Genomic DNA, 18,347 nt, shown 5'->3' with positions numbered 1-18,347 from the left:
AGGCACATGAAAAGATGCTCAATATCGCTAAAGATCAGAGAAATGCAAATCAAAACTACAATGAGGTATCACCTCACACTGGTCAGAATGGCCATCATTAAAAACTCTGAAAAGAGTAAACACTGGAGAGGGTGTGGAGAAAAAAGAGGCCTCCCACACTGTTGGTGGGAATGTAATTTGGTGTAGCCACTATGGAAGACAGTATGGAGATTCCTTAAAAAACTAAAAAGTTACCATATGATCCAGCAATCCCATTCCCGGGGATATAGTCAGAGAAACCTCTAATTTGAAAAGATACATGCACCTTGATGTTAATAGCAGCCCTATTTACAATAGTCAAGACATGGAAGCAACCTAAAAGTCCAATGACAGATGAATGGATAAAGAAGATGTGGTATATATGCAATGGAATACTACTCAGCCATAAAAAAGAATGAAATAATGCCATTTGCTGCAACATGGATGGACATGGAGTTAATCATTCTAAGTGACTAAGACAGAGAAAAACAAATATCATATGATATCACTTATATGTGGAATCTAAAAAAATAATACAAATGAACTTATCTACAAAACAGAAACATATTCACAGACATAGAAAACAAACTTATAGTTACCAAAGGCAAAAGGGGGATAATTTAGGAGTTTGGGATTAGCAGATACAAACTACTGTATATAAAATAGATAAACAACAAGGTCCTACTGTATAGCACAAGGAACTATATTCAATATCTTGTAAGAACCTAAAATGAAAAAGAATGTATGTATATGTATATAACTGGATTACTAAGTTATACACCAGAAACAAACACAACATTATAAATCAACTAAACTTTAAAACAAACAAACAAACAAAAAACACTCCAGCCAGAAAGAAGGAGAAAAGATAAGGAGAAGGGCACGTCCTGGAATTTGCCAACATCCAACCACAAGAGAGCACCAGAAATGCAGTCTTTATTTTGGGTGACCATGTGTCTAAGTAGAATTTGGAGGTTCTCCCACTAAGGAGGGAGGTGGGAATGGATAGCAAGGACAGACTGTAATGGACTGTTGAAGTGGAGGCCACAGGAAAGAGAGATTCCCAGGAATGTGGGTGGAGGACAGGGTGGGGCTTCCCCGAGGTGGGACTCAGGAGGAGGAGCAGACTGGGGACAGTAGGATAAGGTCAGAATGGACATATGGGGTCATCCTGGGTTGATACCCAGGTGGAGGCAGGCCAGTAAATGGACCAAGTGCTCAGTAATGAGGTCTGGACTGAGAATAAAACATGTTTTGAGTTATCTGCATATCCATGGTTGCCACAGGGGTGATGATTGTGAGGAACGGAAGAAAGTGGCCAAGGAGAGAAATTTGGGGAACACAGACATTTAAGAAAAGGGAGGGATGGAAACTTGAGAAGGAGCACCTGGAGAGGTAGAAGAACCTGCAGTGGCTGGCAGCATCTGATGCTGCTGCTAAGTCTGGTGAAGTGAAGGCTGAAAAGAGGCTGTTCAATTTGCCAACCAGGAAGTGAAAATTGACTTTGCCAGAGCAACTTCAGGGGAGTGGAGAGGTCAGAGTCAGGCTGCAGGGGTCAGCAGGAGGTGGGACAGAGGAAGAGGGATCAAAGAAGGTCGATGGCTTGTCTAAGTCATCTCTCGGACCTCACTGTGTTCGGGGGTCAAACGACCCACGTCTGGGGCTTCTCTGATAGGTTTTACCCCTGGGTTTGGCCCAGTGTATGGCTCCAGATGGGTTTGTAATACCCCATTATCTCAGGAGGTGGCAGCACCACACCAAGTGACACCACCAGGACCAACACAGGGCACATAAATATATTTTTAGGGGAATGAAACTCAGTTCCCTGAACACCGAAGCTTTGGAGGGGGTTTGCCCTCTCAGATGAGAATATTGAACAGAGGAAACTGAATGGAACTTTGGGTTCAAATCCTGGCACTTACTGGCTGTGTGACCTTGAGCAAGTCCTGCTTCCTGGCTGGAAAACTGGGGATGATAACAAGCCCAAATCTACCTCTGGGGTCACAGGGAGTCTCTAGACAAGTGTGGTCATGTCTGATCGTCTTGTGGGCAGATCAAGGCAGGGGTGCGCAGGAGGGACAGGCTCAGGAGCTGACAGAGGGAAGCCAGACCAGATGAGCCCGGCAGGGGGCAGGGGTGTGTGTGGGTCTTAGAAGGACTGTCGGAGCAGTGGTTTTGGAGGCAGGAAAGCTGGGTTCAGATTTTACAGATGGAGGAACTGAGGCTCACAGAGGACAGAAATGACTTTCCCAGGGTCACACCCTTCAAACAGGCAAAGCAGAGGCACCACAACCAAAATTTGGGAAAGAATTTGATGTCTTTTTTTTTTTTTTAAAGCATTGAAGTTGCATCATGGGGAAAATCAGAACTCTGTGGGACTTTTTTTTTAACCACGATACTGTGGTTTTGTGTTTTCTGCACTTGGGACTTTTGACAGTGTCTCTCTCCTCTGGTCCCTGTTTGACCATTACATCCTGAGAGCATCCCACATCTGTCCTTCCCCCAGAGATGACACGTGGGCAGGTTAAGGATCTGAGGGGAGGAAGGCCACCCACAGGTAAGTATAGAGGTCAAGAGGTCAGGAATCTTGGGCTCAGCTCTGGGTTCTGTCCCGACTTACTGGACCTGTTTCCCTATCTACAAAATAGGTCTGTTGGACCAGCCTTGCTCTTGGGAAACTTGGCAGCTCTGATTTTTTTCTGAAGGCTTTTGCTTCCACCCTGAGCTTCCCTGCCCACCCCCTGAAAAAAAAATGCTCCCTCCCCACGCTGCCACTATCCCACTTCTGTTTAATTTTCTTCAAAACACTTATCACTCTCTGAAATTAACTTCTTTTTGTTTATTTTCTGTCTAGACAGTAATCTACTGTCTACTCCATGTAACCAGAGACTTCGTGAGTTTGGGAGCGCCTCTATGACCTTGGTACCTCAAACAGTGCTTGGCACGTGGTAGAGGTGAACAAACAATTGTAGAATAAATGATGAAGGGAAGAGAATGCAGCCCCTCACTCTCTGAGCCAAGTCCTGAGGTCCCAGTTTGGCTCTGCCATCCCCCTCTCCCTCTCGCTCTACCTCTCTCTCTCTCCGCCACCAGACACACTGGTCCTAAATGGAACCAGGGCCTTCATGGTGGGATGCCCTGGTCCCAAATGTCCAGCCTCCCTCCTGGCCCCAGGCTGGCACTGCAACACCAAGCCGAGGTCTTTACTGACGCCTTGTGGCCATGCAGACACATAACAGGGACTAAGACGATGGGGGAGGGGAGACAGGGGCGGGATGACCAATCCCAGGTGGCCCCACTTTCCTCCCTTCCTGCCAACCAGCATTTCTTAATGGCCTCTGTGCCCAGCCTTGTGCAGGAAATGATGATGACTGCAGACAGGAAGCAGGTGTACTTCTTACCCTCCAGGAGCTGAAGTGACATCTAAGGAAGGGGAGATGGGGCAGGGGTCGTGAGGTCCTGGAGATGAGCTGGGGTGGAGGGATGGGGGTGGGCAGTCTAGTGGGAGCAAGGATAAGAGGTAGGGGCAGAACCCACCCTGGTTCTGAGCAGACAGTGTAGCCTGCCTCTCAGGCCACAGGATCCTCCTCCCAGGGTATCTCTTCTCCAGCAACCTTCCCTCTTTCTTTCCCTCCTCCATGTCTCCTGTCCACTTTAGAGGTTTAGGAAAAAGAGAAAGAGAAGAGAAGATGTGTCTGGTGCCCAGGGAAGCCATTTGGGATAAAAACGAAGATGTTAGAGGAGAGTGTAGAGCATGTTCTGCTTTGCGATGGGCAAGGTAAACCTTTGACAGCACTGCTTCCTGTAAAATCCACCTTACTAGTTGTATTAGTCAGGCCTGCTATGATAAAGCTCTGAAACAAGCAAACCCCAAGTCTCAGGGGCCTACAAAATCAAAGATTATTCCATACTCCTGAGTCTTAGATCAGCTGCAGTTCAGCTGCTCCTGGCTGGGCCAGGCTGGAATCCCAACCTTGAATCTGGCTTAGGTCTGCTCCATGAGTCTGCATTCTGGACCCAGGATGAAGGAACAACAGCTCTCTGAGTCTTCTCTTGGTAGAGGAAGGAAGCACCATCAGGTCTGGCAGAACACACCATGCCTCTTACGGCCTTACATTGGGACAATCACAGGTCCTTTCCCCCGGCATTCCACTGGCCAGGGTAAATTCCATGGCCAAGCTCAAGGTCAATAGGATGGTAGAGTGGATTCTATGATGCTCAGATCCCCCTTCAGGGCCTGTTCTCCAGCTGCTAGATGTCTCCACTGCTGGCTCACCACTGTCAGTCACTGGGAACTGCTCCGGCCAGAGGGACCTGCCTCATCTAAAGTCATGCCCTTGACTGATGAAAGGAAACAAAGGCCTGCCTCCTTCCCTCAATTTGGCCCAACTGTGAAGGGCCATCTGAGCTCTGGGGCTCCTGCAGATTCGTAGATGCTTCTGTTGAAGTCACATTGCACATCAGTTTCTCTCTCTGTCCGGTCCTACCTTCCTGCCATTTTTACAGATGAATTTCCTAAGAACACTCCCTGATAAATCTTCTGCTCACCACTCTGTCTCAGAATCTGTTTGTAGGACAGCCATGGTAGACAGGTAAGGAAGTATACTCCACCCAAAGGTCACCATGGCAGTGATGAGGAGGGAAGGAAGGAAGGCTATTGGACAAATAATGTAATCTACTGTAATAGTTGAAGGATGCGTCATGGAGATAGAGCTGATCTTTTTTGGCTGCAACAAAATGCTGGGCACATGTACAGTGTGAATGTGGGGTGAGAATTGGGGCCACATCTGAGAGGTTCCCATTTTTTGGTTGCATTGATTTTATCTTATATATTGGGGTCCAATATAGGTTATATTGGAGTAAAGGTTCTTGGGGGGAAGAAAAGGTTTCCAAACCACTGAGTTCCAACTGGGATAGAGCAAGCCCCAGAGTAGATGTTTGGCTCTGTGCACTTAGGACCGAAAGGGGGCCAGGTCTGTGGGTCAAACCCCCACTCCAGGTATTACAGACTGAATTGTGACCACCCCTTCCAAATTCATATGTTGAAACCCCCAATTTCTCAACATGGGGCTATATTTAAAGATAGGGATTTTAAAGAAGCGATTAAATTAAAATGAGATTATTAGGGTGGGCTTTAATCCAACATGACTGGTGTCCTTCTAAGAAGAGGAGATTAGGACACACAGAGCGAGAGATCAGACACTTGCCTACACAGAGAGACGATCATGTGAAGACACCAGAAGAAGACATCTGTCTACAAGCCGAGAAGAGAGGCCTCAGAATGAAACCAATCCTCTGACACCTTGATCTTGGACTTTCAGCCTCCAGAACTGAGGAAATAAATTTCTGGTTTTTAAGCCCGCATCCTCCCTGCCCCCTTGTCTGTAAGAGAATGACCTCTTGTATGTAAATGGTGTGGAAGGGGAAGAGACACCCCTCCCCAAGGGAAAACAGAGAAGATGTGCTAACAACTGGAACCGTCCAAAGTACATAAAATACATTATCCAAATTTGAAACTATGCAGCATGGTTTTTTTTTGACCCATGAGCATGTAAAACCTATAACAGATGCAGGACACCCCGGAACCCAGGGAGCTGAGTCCCAGGCTGCTTGGTACAGCTTCTGAGCCGGGGCCTCCAGCGGCCATTTGACTTCTGCTTTTGCTCTCTTGTCACATGAAGAAGTCCAGTCTAACCTCCTGGAGGATGAGAAGCCCCATGGAGCAGAGACAAGCCATCCTGCCTGTGGACCAGCCAGGGTGCTGACATTCAGCCCCAAACTCCAGCCACGTGAGTGAGGTCAGGTCAGAACAACCAGCCCCAGCCAAGAGGCCAGATGATAGCAATACATTAGTGATCCCGGGTAAGACCAGTAGAACTGCTCAGAATTTGAGATCAGTGCAAATTGTTGACCCACAGAATCAAGACTAAATAAAATTGTTGTTTTAAGCTATTAAGGAAGCTATTAAGGTGTAGGGTGAGTTGTTACATAGCAATAGCTAAGTGACACACCAAGCTAAAATCACACCTGCTCTCAAGGCCCTATTTGATGACACTTTGGAGACTCCCATAGCCACCTGCAAACCCTCCTTGCTGAGCCAAACAAACTTGGAAGATAAAGAGTGGTGTGTGCATTGGGCAATTGTGCATCTGTTCCCCCCAGGGGCTGGATGACCTCAGGGCTGTAACTGGGTCTCCTGCATCTGATCATTCCATCCATTGTGCTGAGCCAGGGTCTGACATCTAGCAGGTGCTTCATATACTGATTCAATTAGTGAAATGCCATGGGATTGTCTAGGTTACCAACATCTCCAGCTCAGATGACTGCAGCAGTCTCTTAACTGGTCCCCTCACAACCAGACTTGCTCCCTCAAATCCATCTTGCATCCTGGGAAGAAAACTTTCTAAAATGCAAATGTATCCTGGTTTGATCCCTAGTCAAAATCTTTGACTGACTCCCCACTACCTTCACGGTTAAGTCTTAATCTCTTTTGAGTGATTTATAGATTCTATAAACCTTGACTCCTGCCTCATTCTAAAGTCCCATCTTGCACCACTCTCTCCTTTGCTCTCTGGGCCCAGCCAGGGATCTCTTTCTTGTCTGTTCGTGTATGACACTTTCTGGTGCCACTGGACCTTTACATATGCTACGCCCTCTAGCTGGAACATTTGCCATCACCCATTCCCATGCCTGGCTAAATCCAACTCACCCATCAGTACTCTGGCTTGCCCACTTTGCCTGGGTTGAGAGATGACAAGAAGTGTGGATCTACACTGGTTTCTGGGCAGTGGCTCATGATGTGACTGGTCAAGGACTCAGAAGCACAGAATAGGACTGCAGATAAGGAAGATTTGGAAAGAGTTATTTAGATGGACCTTCAGAAATGCGCAGAGGGTATGAATATATTTCTATCCCAAGTAAAAATCTCACCAAAGGGCATCCATGGCAGAGGGAGGCTTTGGAAAATCAGACAGCTAAGACGGCACATGTGTGGATGTCAATCAGCCTCTCTCTGAATTCCCTCCAGCACTTGCTCAACATGCTCTTGTACAATGTGGTCATGGTGGCAAGAATGGAGACTATTGCTGGGCTCAACAATATGGACTCACCTCACTAAGGCTGGTCTAGCTAATGCCACAGCTGTATGACTGATCAACCATTAGCACGGACAGACGCTGAATACCCAATATATCACCATTCTACTAGGATTCATCAAGCCACCTGGTGCCAGATTGACCCACTGGGTCCTTTCTATTGCGGAGGGGGCAGTGGTCATTGACATAGCCAGCATATAAGGCTCCAGGAATCAAAAGGAAGGTAAGTGGGAGTGGCGTCTCTCGCTATTACACCAAATAACACTCAGTATTAGTTTCCTGTAGTTGCTGTAACGAATTACTATAAACTTGGTGACTTAAAACAACAGAATTTACCCTCTCACAGTTCTAGAGTCCAGAAGTTCAACATCTGGGCCTAGATCAAGGTATAAGCAGGGCTGCACTCCCTCCAAAACAATAGGGAAGAATCTGTTCCTTGACCCTTCCAGCTTTTGGTGGCTGCCAGCATTCCTTCGCCTCAGCCACATTACTCCAATCTCTGCTTCTGTCTTCAAATTGCCTTATCCTCTTCTGCGTGTGTGAGATCTCCCTCTGTCTCTTTTTTGAAAGGACACTGGCAATTGGATTTAGGGCCCTGGGATAATCAGGATAATCTCCCCATGTCAAGATCATTAACTTAATCACATCTGCAAAAATCCTTTTTCCTTATAAGGCAGCATTTTACAAATTCCAGAGATTAGGACCTGATATCTTTGGACGGTCATTATTCAGGCTACTACACCCACTCCAAAACTTTGGCTCTCTGTCCCAGCAACATTGGCCCCTGCTAGTTTGGAGGTCTTCATTCTCAAGGGAAGGGAAGCAACAGAGTTTTCACTGAATTGGAAGTTGAAAATTCCAACTGGCCATTTGGGGTATCTCAGGCCACTCAAGCAACAGGCAAAGAGTTAATGTACTGGCTGCCTGGCTGATCCACATTACCAAGGGGAAGTCAGGATGCCACTACATGGAAAGGGCAAGGAGGACCATGTCTGGGACCCAGGGGATTCTCAAGGGTCCCTTTCGTACTTCCACGTACAATAGTAAAAGGTAACAAAAAGCTATGGCACCCAAAACTATGCAGGACCACTGAAACTTCAGACCCTTCAGGAATGATTATTTGGATCCTTCTACCTAGTAATAAACTCCAACTAGCTGAGGTCCTGGTTGAGGACAAGGGGAACATAGAAGGACAGTGGAAGAAAGAAGTTTTTTATATGTTCACTCAATTAGTGAAATATATAATATATAAAGAGAAACATTTACTCAATTGAATATACCTATGTATCTATAAATCTCTATCTATTTATCTGTCTACCTATCAACTATGACACTGTGACATGCCTGACTGGGACATGTGCTGTACACCAGAAATTGACACATTGTAACTGACTGTACTCCAATTAAGAAAAACAAAAAACAAAAACTATGGCACTGTGACCAGTTACCAGAAGGAGGTCTATTGCAGTTCTTCCTTGCTTGGTGTGTGTGTGTTTGTGTGTGTGTGATATTAAGTGATTTTTTTCCCTCCCTTCTCCTTTTCCCTTATTATTTTATTTAAAGATTGTAGGCAATTACCAACTTTACAGTTTACTCTTCAGTTGCAGGTGCAATTGTGACTGAATTAGAGTAATTAACATCATCCAAATATGAATTCAATGACCAACTCTTGGAGCTGGATACATCTATTGGATGGTGGGACTCCTTGTTCTTCTCATTTTCAGGGAAAGGGTTAGAGTATCTTCATTGTATGCAGGATGGTTTCATCCTATTAGGTGGAAGCTACTGTTGCCGGATGGAGGTTCAAACGTGTGGATTGATGTGTGTGGATACTGAGTGTCCAAAGGGGTGGATGGTGTCAGTTATGAAGCTATTGTCTTTTAGTTCCAGATGCAGCCTTCTGTCCTCTGCTCTGTGTAACTGGACCTGGGATTCTACAAACCACATCATCTTTGTCAGCTGGCTTGGACAAGAAGGGGCATTGGAAGGCAGGACAGGTGGAGATTTTCCTTCCTCCTTTGCTTATTAACCTTATCAATGACAGTCTGGTAGCCACAGTTGATCCCAGCCCTCAGCTATTTTTCTGCAGTCAGACAAGCTTCATCGGGTCTCTTAGGAGGTACTAGCACCAGCCAAACAGCAGCCCCTCTTTAGACCTCTGTAGGCTTCCCCAAATCAAGCCCATGGGTTCTGCTAGCCCCAACCTCTTCCATGTATTCCTGCAGCTTTAGGAGTGGGGGCTGCTTCCTGCAGTGGTATTCTCTAGGTTATCCTGTTCTGTTTCTTTCAACCCACCTCCATCAGTGTAACCCATTCCCTGTAGTAAATTCTCTGTGTTGAAAAACCTAGTGTAGTTTCTGTTTTCCTGATTAGACCCTGACTGATAACAAACTATCAGGAAAGCGGTACTTACTTTTCACTGGGGTGCTAAACCACAAGAAAGTAAATTTGGAAGTGCCAGGGGTCATCAAGAGAGGTCAGCACGCCTAAGAGGAGGGCTAAGACAGAAGACATATTAAGCATCTAGATCTAGCTATGCCTGAAGCCAACAGTATCCCTTGGACTGTTTAGTTTTCTGGGCCAATAAATGTCTCCTTTTCTTTCTTTCTTTCTTTCTTTCTTTCTTTCTTTCTTTCTTTCTTTCTTTCTTTCTTTCTTTCTTTCTTTCTTTCTTTCTTTCTCTCTTTCTTTCTTTCTCTCTTTCTTTCTTTCTCTCTTTCTTTCTTTCTCTCTTTCTTTCTTTCTCTTTCTTTTCTCTCTCCTTCTTTTCTTTCTTTTTCTTTTTTTTTTTTGCTTAAGGTATATCAGGTTGAGTTTGTTGTTTACAACCAAGCGTCATGATTAATTCAAATCTCCTCGTCCCCACCCCCAGACCAGATGCCCCACTCCTCAGACAGTGAACAGCCAAGACCAACCACCTCCTACTGAAAACTTTAATGAAATCAATAAGTTAATAAGTTAACAAAGTGAGGTACTTGCATATCTGAGAACCGGGTTGGTGAGGGAACCTCGATCGTGGAAGGAGGGAGGGCTTCTTCCCAAGTCTCCTTTGGTCATAGGATGATCCCATTCTCCTGCCCCTCTCCACAGCTCTGTCTCTCAGGGGACGGGGGTGTGGCTCTCTGGGGACAGTGCAGGGCAGGTGGGTGAGGTGAGCCAGGATAGGCTCCATCCACGGCATGATGGTCACATGCAGAGGGCATGTGGGGGCAGAGGCTGGGCACCATGGGGCTGAGCAAGAGCCAACCCCAGCCCTGGCGCTGGTGCATGCAGGTCCCCAGTCATGAGATGCGGGCAGCTGGGCCTGAGCCCCATATTCCCTGGCACCCCACAAAAGCTCACCATTGATCCACTACCCATCACCCTCCTGCTACCTGTATTGGCTTTGCAGAAGAGGGACAAAGGGGTAGGGATACCAAAGAGGCGCTGGGGGCCTGGAGTGGATGGGGGCTGCCAATTGAAGTGGAAAGTGGAGTATGGAAGGAGGGGAAACAGTGCATGTGAGCGCCATATGCACAGTTAGTGCCTGACAAATGGTACTGGCTAGATGCATTATTATTCTCTCTGGGAGTCAGAGTGACTAGGAAAGGGGCAAGCCTAGATAGAAGCAGGCCTGATAACCACCCTGGGGAAGAGCCTGGGGTCTTTCCAGTGATGCCAGGCCCCAGAGGCCTAGGCCTGAGTTGTGCTGTGGGGACACTGAGGAGGGCCCTCGGGGCAGGCAGAGGCAGTGGTTAGGGCTCCTGGGCCTGTGAGAAGCAGCTCTTGAGAAAGGGGAGCTGGTAAAGCTCTGGGGTAGGGCCTAGAAGGACCTGGGGTCATGTCAGAGATGGGTGGACAGAAGTAGATATAGCCCTGCAAGGCCAGTCCGCTGGTATCAGCCTGCAGAGGCCCAGGAAAGTCTGAGTGGCTGGCTCTCTGCTCAAGTCTCCAAGTGTGTGTGATCGTGTGTTAGGGTGAGTGTGAGAGACTTCCTTTGTGTCTGGGGAAACTTTACGGACATGTTTGTGTGACCGTGGGAGCATTGTCTGTGGGAGGTTTGGGGGAGAACACAGAAACTTGTGCTTCCAAAGGTGTGGATGGCCAGAGAGGAGTGAACATCTGGCAGGAAAGAGGGAGCCCCTGGGAGGGGACACCTGCAGATGGGAAGAAAAGCCCAGGCACTGCTCTTGGGGAGGAAAGGAAGAAACAGGCCCCATGCTGGGAGGGGAGGGACTGATAAGCCAAAGATCAGGGATGGGGGTCATGGCCAAGCAGCCTGAGACCAGCTACTGCTGGGGGCCCATCTCCCAGGGGGAGAGGGGCAGAGACCCCATGGGGGTCCCCAAAGTTGCATATTTAACACAGTTTGCATATATGGTGCCCACCTGTCTTATGGCAGGGTCCTGTGCTTGTGGGTACCTGTGTGGGCACCTTGGGCCTCAAGTGGGGCAGGGAGTTGGCGGGAGGACTTCCCTGCTCTGTCCGAAGGGCGGGCCAAAGACCTCACCTTGCATAGCTGGAAGCTGGGTCAGGGCCCAGGGCCCCAGCGCCTTGCTCCCACTGCTGGGGCAGTGCCCCTGCCAGGCGGGCCGTATCGGGCCTTGATGGAACGGGCAGGGCACTGGGGTCCCAGAGGCGGAGGGGCAGCCGCTGCTGCTGCCCTCTGTGCGGCCTGGCATCTCACGCTCCTGAGGTGAGGCGGATCGCTGGCACCCATATCGGGTATCTCACCCACCCAGGCAGCCCAATACTGCGTGTGGCCTCTCTCCCCGCGAGGGAGCGAGTTCAAGTAAGAGAGGAGTCCGGAGGCCTCAGAGGGCGGGTCCGAGCGCCGGGGCCGGGGGCTGGCCAGGTGCTGCCCCGCGGCTGAGAATTCCCTCAGTCCATGTTGGTGCTGACCGAGCGGGAGATGCTGAGCGTCTGTGCGGAGACGGAGATGTCTTCGTGGTCCACAGGGCTGTGGTAGTCGGAGGTCATGTCTGGGTCGAAGAGCGGCACTTGCACGGTGCCCAGGCTGGCCGAGGTGCCAGAGCGCAGGCAGCGCGAGTAGAAGCCCAACAGCAGGTCCAGCTTGTGCTCGATGGACTGCACCTGGGGGTGGGGAGCGGCTGGAGGCGGGACGCGGCCGGGAGGCGGGGCTTGGGAAGAGAAGGTGGGAGGCGGGGCTTGCCCAGGGAGGGTAGCATCTGGGAGACGCGGCTCCTCAGGGGGGAGGTGTGACAGGAAAGGCGGAGAGTTGGCCGGAGAGCGGAATGAAGCTGGGAACCTGGGGTTTCGTCCCCCAACGAAATTTAATTGTGATTGGTTGAGATAGTCCGGGTGATTGAGAAAGACAACTGAGGCGGGGTTAAATGAAGTAGATGGGCCTTAGAAGGACTTAGCTGAGACTAGAAACCTGGGGCCGGCCTTAGCCGGAGAGAGTGGGTTTATCAGGGTCGTTTAGCAGAGGTCGGAGGGCTTCCTAGGAGGCGGGGCTTATCTGTGGGGCGGGGTTGGCCGCGGGCCTACCCCGCGGATGCTCTGGGCTGTGGCTCTGAGAAGCGCACCCTTCCTTTGGGCTTGACGCCAAGGCCCTCCAGAGCTTCTCGGTCGAGGACTAGCTCAGCCATACCAGCGAAACTCCCTCCCACACTCACCTGCTTCTCCACCTTGACTACGCGTCCCATCATACTGATTTCATCCACCGCCTCCGCGTCAGAGGGCCCTTTGTCACCCTTCTCCCGGGCCTTCCTGTCCCCTGGGCCCCGGCCCACAATCTGGTCCACCCTGTAGGGAAAGGGAACTGTCAGAGGGCCCGGACACTGGCCACACGTCTCTCCGACAAGAATTCGAGGTTTCTTACTGAAAGAGGAGACATCCTGCACCGGTGGGAGCAGGCAGTGTGAGGCAGGGGGCCAGTTTGCTCTACCAGATGGAGACCAGGTTAAATGGAGGTACTGGCCGCTGCTCTGTAGGTTTTCCAACCACATGCTTGCGTGTGGTGGGAGCGAAGGCACCACACACAAGAAGGACAAGTTAAACAGCCGCCTGATGGGAGGACAGGTAGGAAAGGGTGGACTGGGAGGAGGGAGAGTCACAAGTAGGAATATGAGTTATTAGAGGGACAAGGCTGGAGCTGGGCCCACCTTATTCTTCTATTCTTTGTTGCAGCAAAATTCTTGAAAGTGTTATCCCTACCCTCTATTTTCAATTTCTCTCTAAAACCTCTCCAGTCAGGCTTTCATTCCCACCATTTCACCAGAACTACTGTTGTCAAGATCCCAAATGACCCCCATATTGCTAAATTCGATGATGTCTCATTCCTCATTATATTTGACCTATTAGTAGTGGTCAACATATCTGATCACCCCTTTTTCCTGCCCTCTCTTCATGTGGATTCCCAAACATCACCCTCTCCCAACCTCTCCTTCTCAGCCTCCTTTGCTGCTTTCCTCCTTTATCTCCACAACCTCTAAACATTGCAGGACCCAGGGCTCACTCCTGGGACCTCTTTTTCTATTTACTCTCACTTGCTAAGTAATGTCTTCAGTTCCAGATTTTCAGTTCCTCTATATACTGTTGACACCAAATCTATATCTCCAGCCAGTACCTCTCCTCCCAGCTTCACACTCCTCTGCCAGATCAACACTCCATTTAGATGTCGGATGGGCATCACAAGCACCACACATCCCAACTTTCCTGATCAAAATTTGCTCCACTCATTGACTTCCCCCATGTCAATAAACAGCAAGTTTTTCCTCTTGCTCAAGCCAAAACCTTGGCTTTATCGTTTTTTGGGTTTTTTTCTGCACACCCCATCAGAAAACCTTGTCAGCCCTACCTTCAAAATATGTCTAGAATTTGACCATTTCTCCCCACCTCAACTGCTTCCACCCTGGTCCAAGTCCCCAACATCTCTTGCCTGAATGTCTGGAGTAGCCCCTTTCCTGGTCTCCCTGCTTCCACTCTAACTCCTTATAGGTCATTCTCAACACAGCACCTAGGGTGACTCCTTTTCAAATATAACTCACATCTCATCAGTCCTTTGTGCAAAGCCCTCCAATTCTCGCATCTTACTCTGGATGAATGCCAACATCTCTGCAGTGGTCTACAAGGCCTTACATAGTCTAAGTGCCATTAACCTTCTAACCTCATTTCCTGCTTCCCTCACACCAGAACAGGCTCCTTGCTATTCCTGAAACACCACCTCAGGCACCTGCCCATCTCAAAACCTTTGCACCTGCTGTCCCCTCTAGAAAATCTTTGTTTAAACATCAACCATGGGGCTGGTTTGCCTCATCTTCCATTTTTTCTCAAATATCACCTTTTCACCTATTTAAAATTACCCCAACACCTTAACCCTTATTTCTCTCTTTAGCCTTTATCATCATCTGACATATTCTAGTTTCACTTACTGTCATCTGTTCTCCTTCCTCTGGAATAAGAGCTCCATGAGGGCAGGGAATCTTTTGCTTTCTACCAGATACCCACTGTCTGGCAAGTAACAAATGCCCCATGACTGTTTCTTGAGAGAACAAATGAATGGGGATTGAGAATGCAGGCCAGAAGAGGAGAGGGCAAGGTGTAGGTGATTGGGGTCTTGGTGTGAGAATCTTCCTATATGCCCGGTGGAGAGAAGAGTGCTGGAGGATGTCGGAGGCAGGAGGTGAACAGCATTGAGGACAATATGCCTATTCTCTCAGGAGATGGGAGCTCACTGATTATTTTAAGCCTATTATTTTAGGACGAGGAAACAGTCATCTAAAGACATCCCCGAGGTGTGCAGGTCAATGCAGCTTGCAGAGGACCTGTGGCTGGGTGTTTCTTTAGGTTCAATGACAGGTGCGGAGTCTGGCCCCAGGGCGTTGAAGACCAGAAACTCCAGGTCCCGCGGCGGCCCCTAGGGTGCGCTCGGGGCTCTGAGCGGGCGCCCACGGGAGGGCCGGAGCAGACCCCCGGCGCTGGTGCGGCGTTCGCCCTGTCCCCCTCCCCCGTCCGGGACCGGTGCACCCACCGGGCCTGTAGGCTCTTGATACGGCCCAGCATGTCCAGGTGCCCTGCTGAGTACTGCTCGATGACGTCCTTCACGTCGTATGGTCGTAGAGTCTCCTTGAACTTCCTTTTAGCCACCAGGAACTTCAGGATCCTGTAGAGGAGAGGATCTCAGAGGGAAGGGATTCTTTTCCAGCCCCTTCTGTGTCCCTTTGCTACTTTGTCCAGCACCAGAGCACCTCCTGTTTGGGCCACCACAAACAGCCTCTGCTGGGTCTCCAGCTTCCCTACCTACCCACCACACTCCTGCCCGGCCCCCTAAGTTTGTTTGGTATTCCTTAATGTGCCTGTATCTGCAGTCACCTGGGAGGGCAGGGACTGGGCCGGGTTTCTCTCTGCTAGGTGGGACACAGGGCAGGCACCAGTCAACACTGCCTGATGACAGCTTAGGGGAAGACATTTTTTGCATATGCCTGTTAGCACTGCTCTGCTGGACCCTCGACACCCAAAAGGGCATCAGATTTGATCCTTGGCTTCAAGAGCACTGGTCTGAGGTGGGAGACGGAGAAGGCACAGACAATTATGGGATGACAAGGGCCATGTCAAGGAATGGAGAAAGAGGACTGGGGACCATGAGAAGGGAGAGCTTGGCTGGGGAGGTCAGGGTACAAGTCTTGAGAGTAATACTTTCCAGCGCCAGGGCAGGAAGAGGAAAGGGATGAAGGGAGGTTTTCCAGACACAGAGAGGCATGGAGGTGTGTGAGGGAGGGTCGTTCAAAGTAGCCAGGACAGGAAGTGAAGGAAAGGGGTTAACCCCCAGGAGGCGGGGGGTGGAAGGGGGGTACTCCAAAGAGCCCCGAACCCCTGGCAGGGACTGGGTAATGGGAAGTTGGGGAGGTGCGGAAAGGGCCGTGTGGTTTACTCTGCTTTAGAAGGTCCGTTCTGCCTGCCTGTGTGGAGGATGCCCTGGAGGGACAGCCTGGCAGGAAGACCAGCTCCGCTCTGGGGGATGTACCTGAGCTGGGAGGGGGCAGAGGGGTTCAGCTGTGGGCCAGCTTTGAACAGTTCAGGAGAGGGGACTGAAAGGCTTCCAAATCTAGGATGACTCCCATGGCTTGGGGCACAGGGCGGGGGGTGGTAGTGCCACTGCCTGGCATGGAGACATGGGAGGAGGAGGGTGTTGGGTATGAGGGGTCTGTGGGATGGCCAGGGAGAGCTGACCTGAGCCAGGTGGCAGCTCCGGTATTGTGTTCCAGAAGCTTGGAGGGGAGAAACAGAATATGTAAAAAGGGAGTGGGGAGAGGTCTCAGACTCCCTGGGGAGCAGTAGGGGATGTCCAGCTGACACTGATTTAAAAGGAACACAGAGGAAAGAGGCATGTGGGCAGGTGCATCTCCAGGGAGGAGAGGAGGTGAGTCTGGAAGGCCCAAGGGGTGAAGCTGAGTTACAGGGTGGAGCCAGAGACTAGGCCGGACCTCCATTCTGAGGAGTTTAGGGGCCAGATCCATGGCTGCTGAGGCTAAATGACTCAGGAGACCCTGGTCCCCCCTAAATTGTCAAGGCAGGGGGACATCCAGTAGAGCCAATAGGGCAAGGGCTTTCAAATTTTTGGACCAAGACCCACCATTAAAAATACATTTTATATCAGAAACAGTACACACACCCAACTGAAATAGAAGTTTCATAAACATCATTTCTCCTTACTATGAGAGATGCCCTCTGATATTTTCTATTCTTCTTTTTTTTTTTAATGCTGACCATGGCCCACTAAATTGATTTCACTAAGTTGATTTCAAACTATTGTGACCTGTGGTTTGAAAAGTACTATTCTAGAGGAAGTCCTAGGGGAAATAGACAGGCTGAGGTCAGGACACCCAAGGAAAGAAAGTGTGAGTCACAGAGGCCAGCGGAGGGTGAGAGTGAGACACAGAGATGGAAGGAAACTGCGCATGAGACAGAGACCCAGGCAGAAACAGGCAGATGCTGATACACAGCTAGGGAGAGAGAAATAAAGAGCTCCTGACACGAAGTGAAAGAGAGGAAGGGGAGAGAAGCAGAGAGGACACTGCGGGTGTGAGCAGAGGGACCGTGATGGGCAGCCACATTCACTGCACTCCAGATGCAATAAGTCTGCACAAACCCTGCTGGGGGCCATATGACACCTCCCCACCCCACTCACTCCCCAGGGCTCCCCCAGCCAGCACCGCCGAGGGTGCCAGGCAGACAGCAGCTGGCATGCGGGGAGCCAGGCCAGGCTTGGCCAGGAGGGCAGGCCCCAGATGGGGAGCAGAAGTGGGTGGCCCACCTCCAGCCTCAGTCTCACCTGACGGAGCGGATGACCGTCTTCACCGCGGGCATGACGTCGTCCACTGTGAGTTCACACTGGTAGCTCTTCTCCTCTGCCACTTCCTCCGAGGGGCCCTCTGAAAAGTCGGAGGTAGGGAGCCCGGTGGTGGCAGCAGAAGTGGCCACTCTCAACCCCTACCACCACCCTTAGAGGGACGGAGAGGGTTACAGAGTTCCAGGAAGAGCCCAGAACCTTCCTGGGGGCACAAGGCAGATCAGGTTCCTAGCCCTCTGGCTGCCCTACCCAGGGTGAGAAACCTCGGTTCGTTGCATGCCATCTGCCCTGTATAAACATCTGCCTGGTGGCCAGTAAGTAGGAACTACTTTAGGGCACATCTGGTCTGGCCCCTGGCAAACAGCACATAGCCCTGGAGGACGTCCCACCAGTCCCACTACGCAGGACAGTGAGCCCCAGAGACAAGGGGCTCAAGGCCTCTGCACATAATCACACACAGAGCCTTGTCCTTCACCGGAGAGGGAAGCAAAGGGCAGGTTCCCACGCCCAGCTCTGCTACTGGGGAAGCCCCCAGAGCAAGTCATTCTCCCCCGGGGTGAGAGAAATGGCTTCTCTGAGGCTGCACGGAGAAGTGATGCTATCCTGGCGTCACAGGGGCAGGAGGGGACAAGGGGCCAGGCAGCTTCTTGGCAGGGCAGATGAGGCCCTGGGCACTAGCCATGCCCAGGCGCCCCTGGGTCAGCACCTCCCAAAGACCGGTTTGTGGGGATTCTGTAACTTTCCAGGAAAGGCTGTCTGAGTTGTCTGCCAGCAGCATCTTGGGGGCTGATACAGCACAGACAGAGGCAGCATGGCTGGGTCCCCTCCCTCCAAGGCTTCCTGTCCCCAACCTCCATCCTTGTCCAACCACCCCCTCCTTTTCCCACCCAGGGGCCTGAAGCATGTCAAAGCTGGGAGAAGCCTTTCTGGGGACTTGCTCC

The 18,347-nt window shown here is 50.3% G+C and overlaps 1 protein-coding gene across 8 annotated transcripts in view; it reads right to left on the bottom strand.

Moving 5' to 3' along the window:
• Positions 1 to 10,031: 10,031 nt before the first annotated feature.
• Positions 10,032 to 18,347, bottom strand: part of KCNQ4 (potassium voltage-gated channel subfamily Q member 4) — a 53,664-nt gene continuing 45,348 nt past the window's right edge. For 6 of the 8 annotated variants that reach the window (XM_032493947.1, XM_032493948.1, XM_032493950.1 and 3 more), the window contains 4 exons: positions 17,389 to 17,488; positions 15,088 to 15,219; positions 12,731 to 12,860; positions 10,032 to 12,185 (listed from right to left, as the gene is read on the bottom strand). In XM_032493947.1, the coding sequence (XP_032349838.1) occupies positions 11,973 to 12,185; positions 12,731 to 12,860; positions 15,088 to 15,219; positions 17,389 to 17,488 (575 nt within the window). In that variant the 3' untranslated portion in view covers positions 10,032 to 11,972. Of the gene's footprint in view, positions 12,233 to 12,730; positions 12,861 to 15,087; positions 15,220 to 17,388; positions 17,558 to 18,347 lie in introns of those variants that run through there. The other 2 variants (XM_032493951.1, XR_004324955.1) reach the window with 2 other exon arrangements.

This window comes from Camelus ferus, chromosome 13 (assembly GCF_009834535.1).
Source record: "Camelus ferus isolate YT-003-E chromosome 13, BCGSAC_Cfer_1.0, whole genome shotgun sequence".
Classification (NCBI taxonomy): domain Eukaryota; kingdom Metazoa; phylum Chordata; class Mammalia; order Artiodactyla; family Camelidae; genus Camelus; species Camelus ferus.
This window is presented reverse-complemented; position numbering and strand designations above follow the sequence as displayed.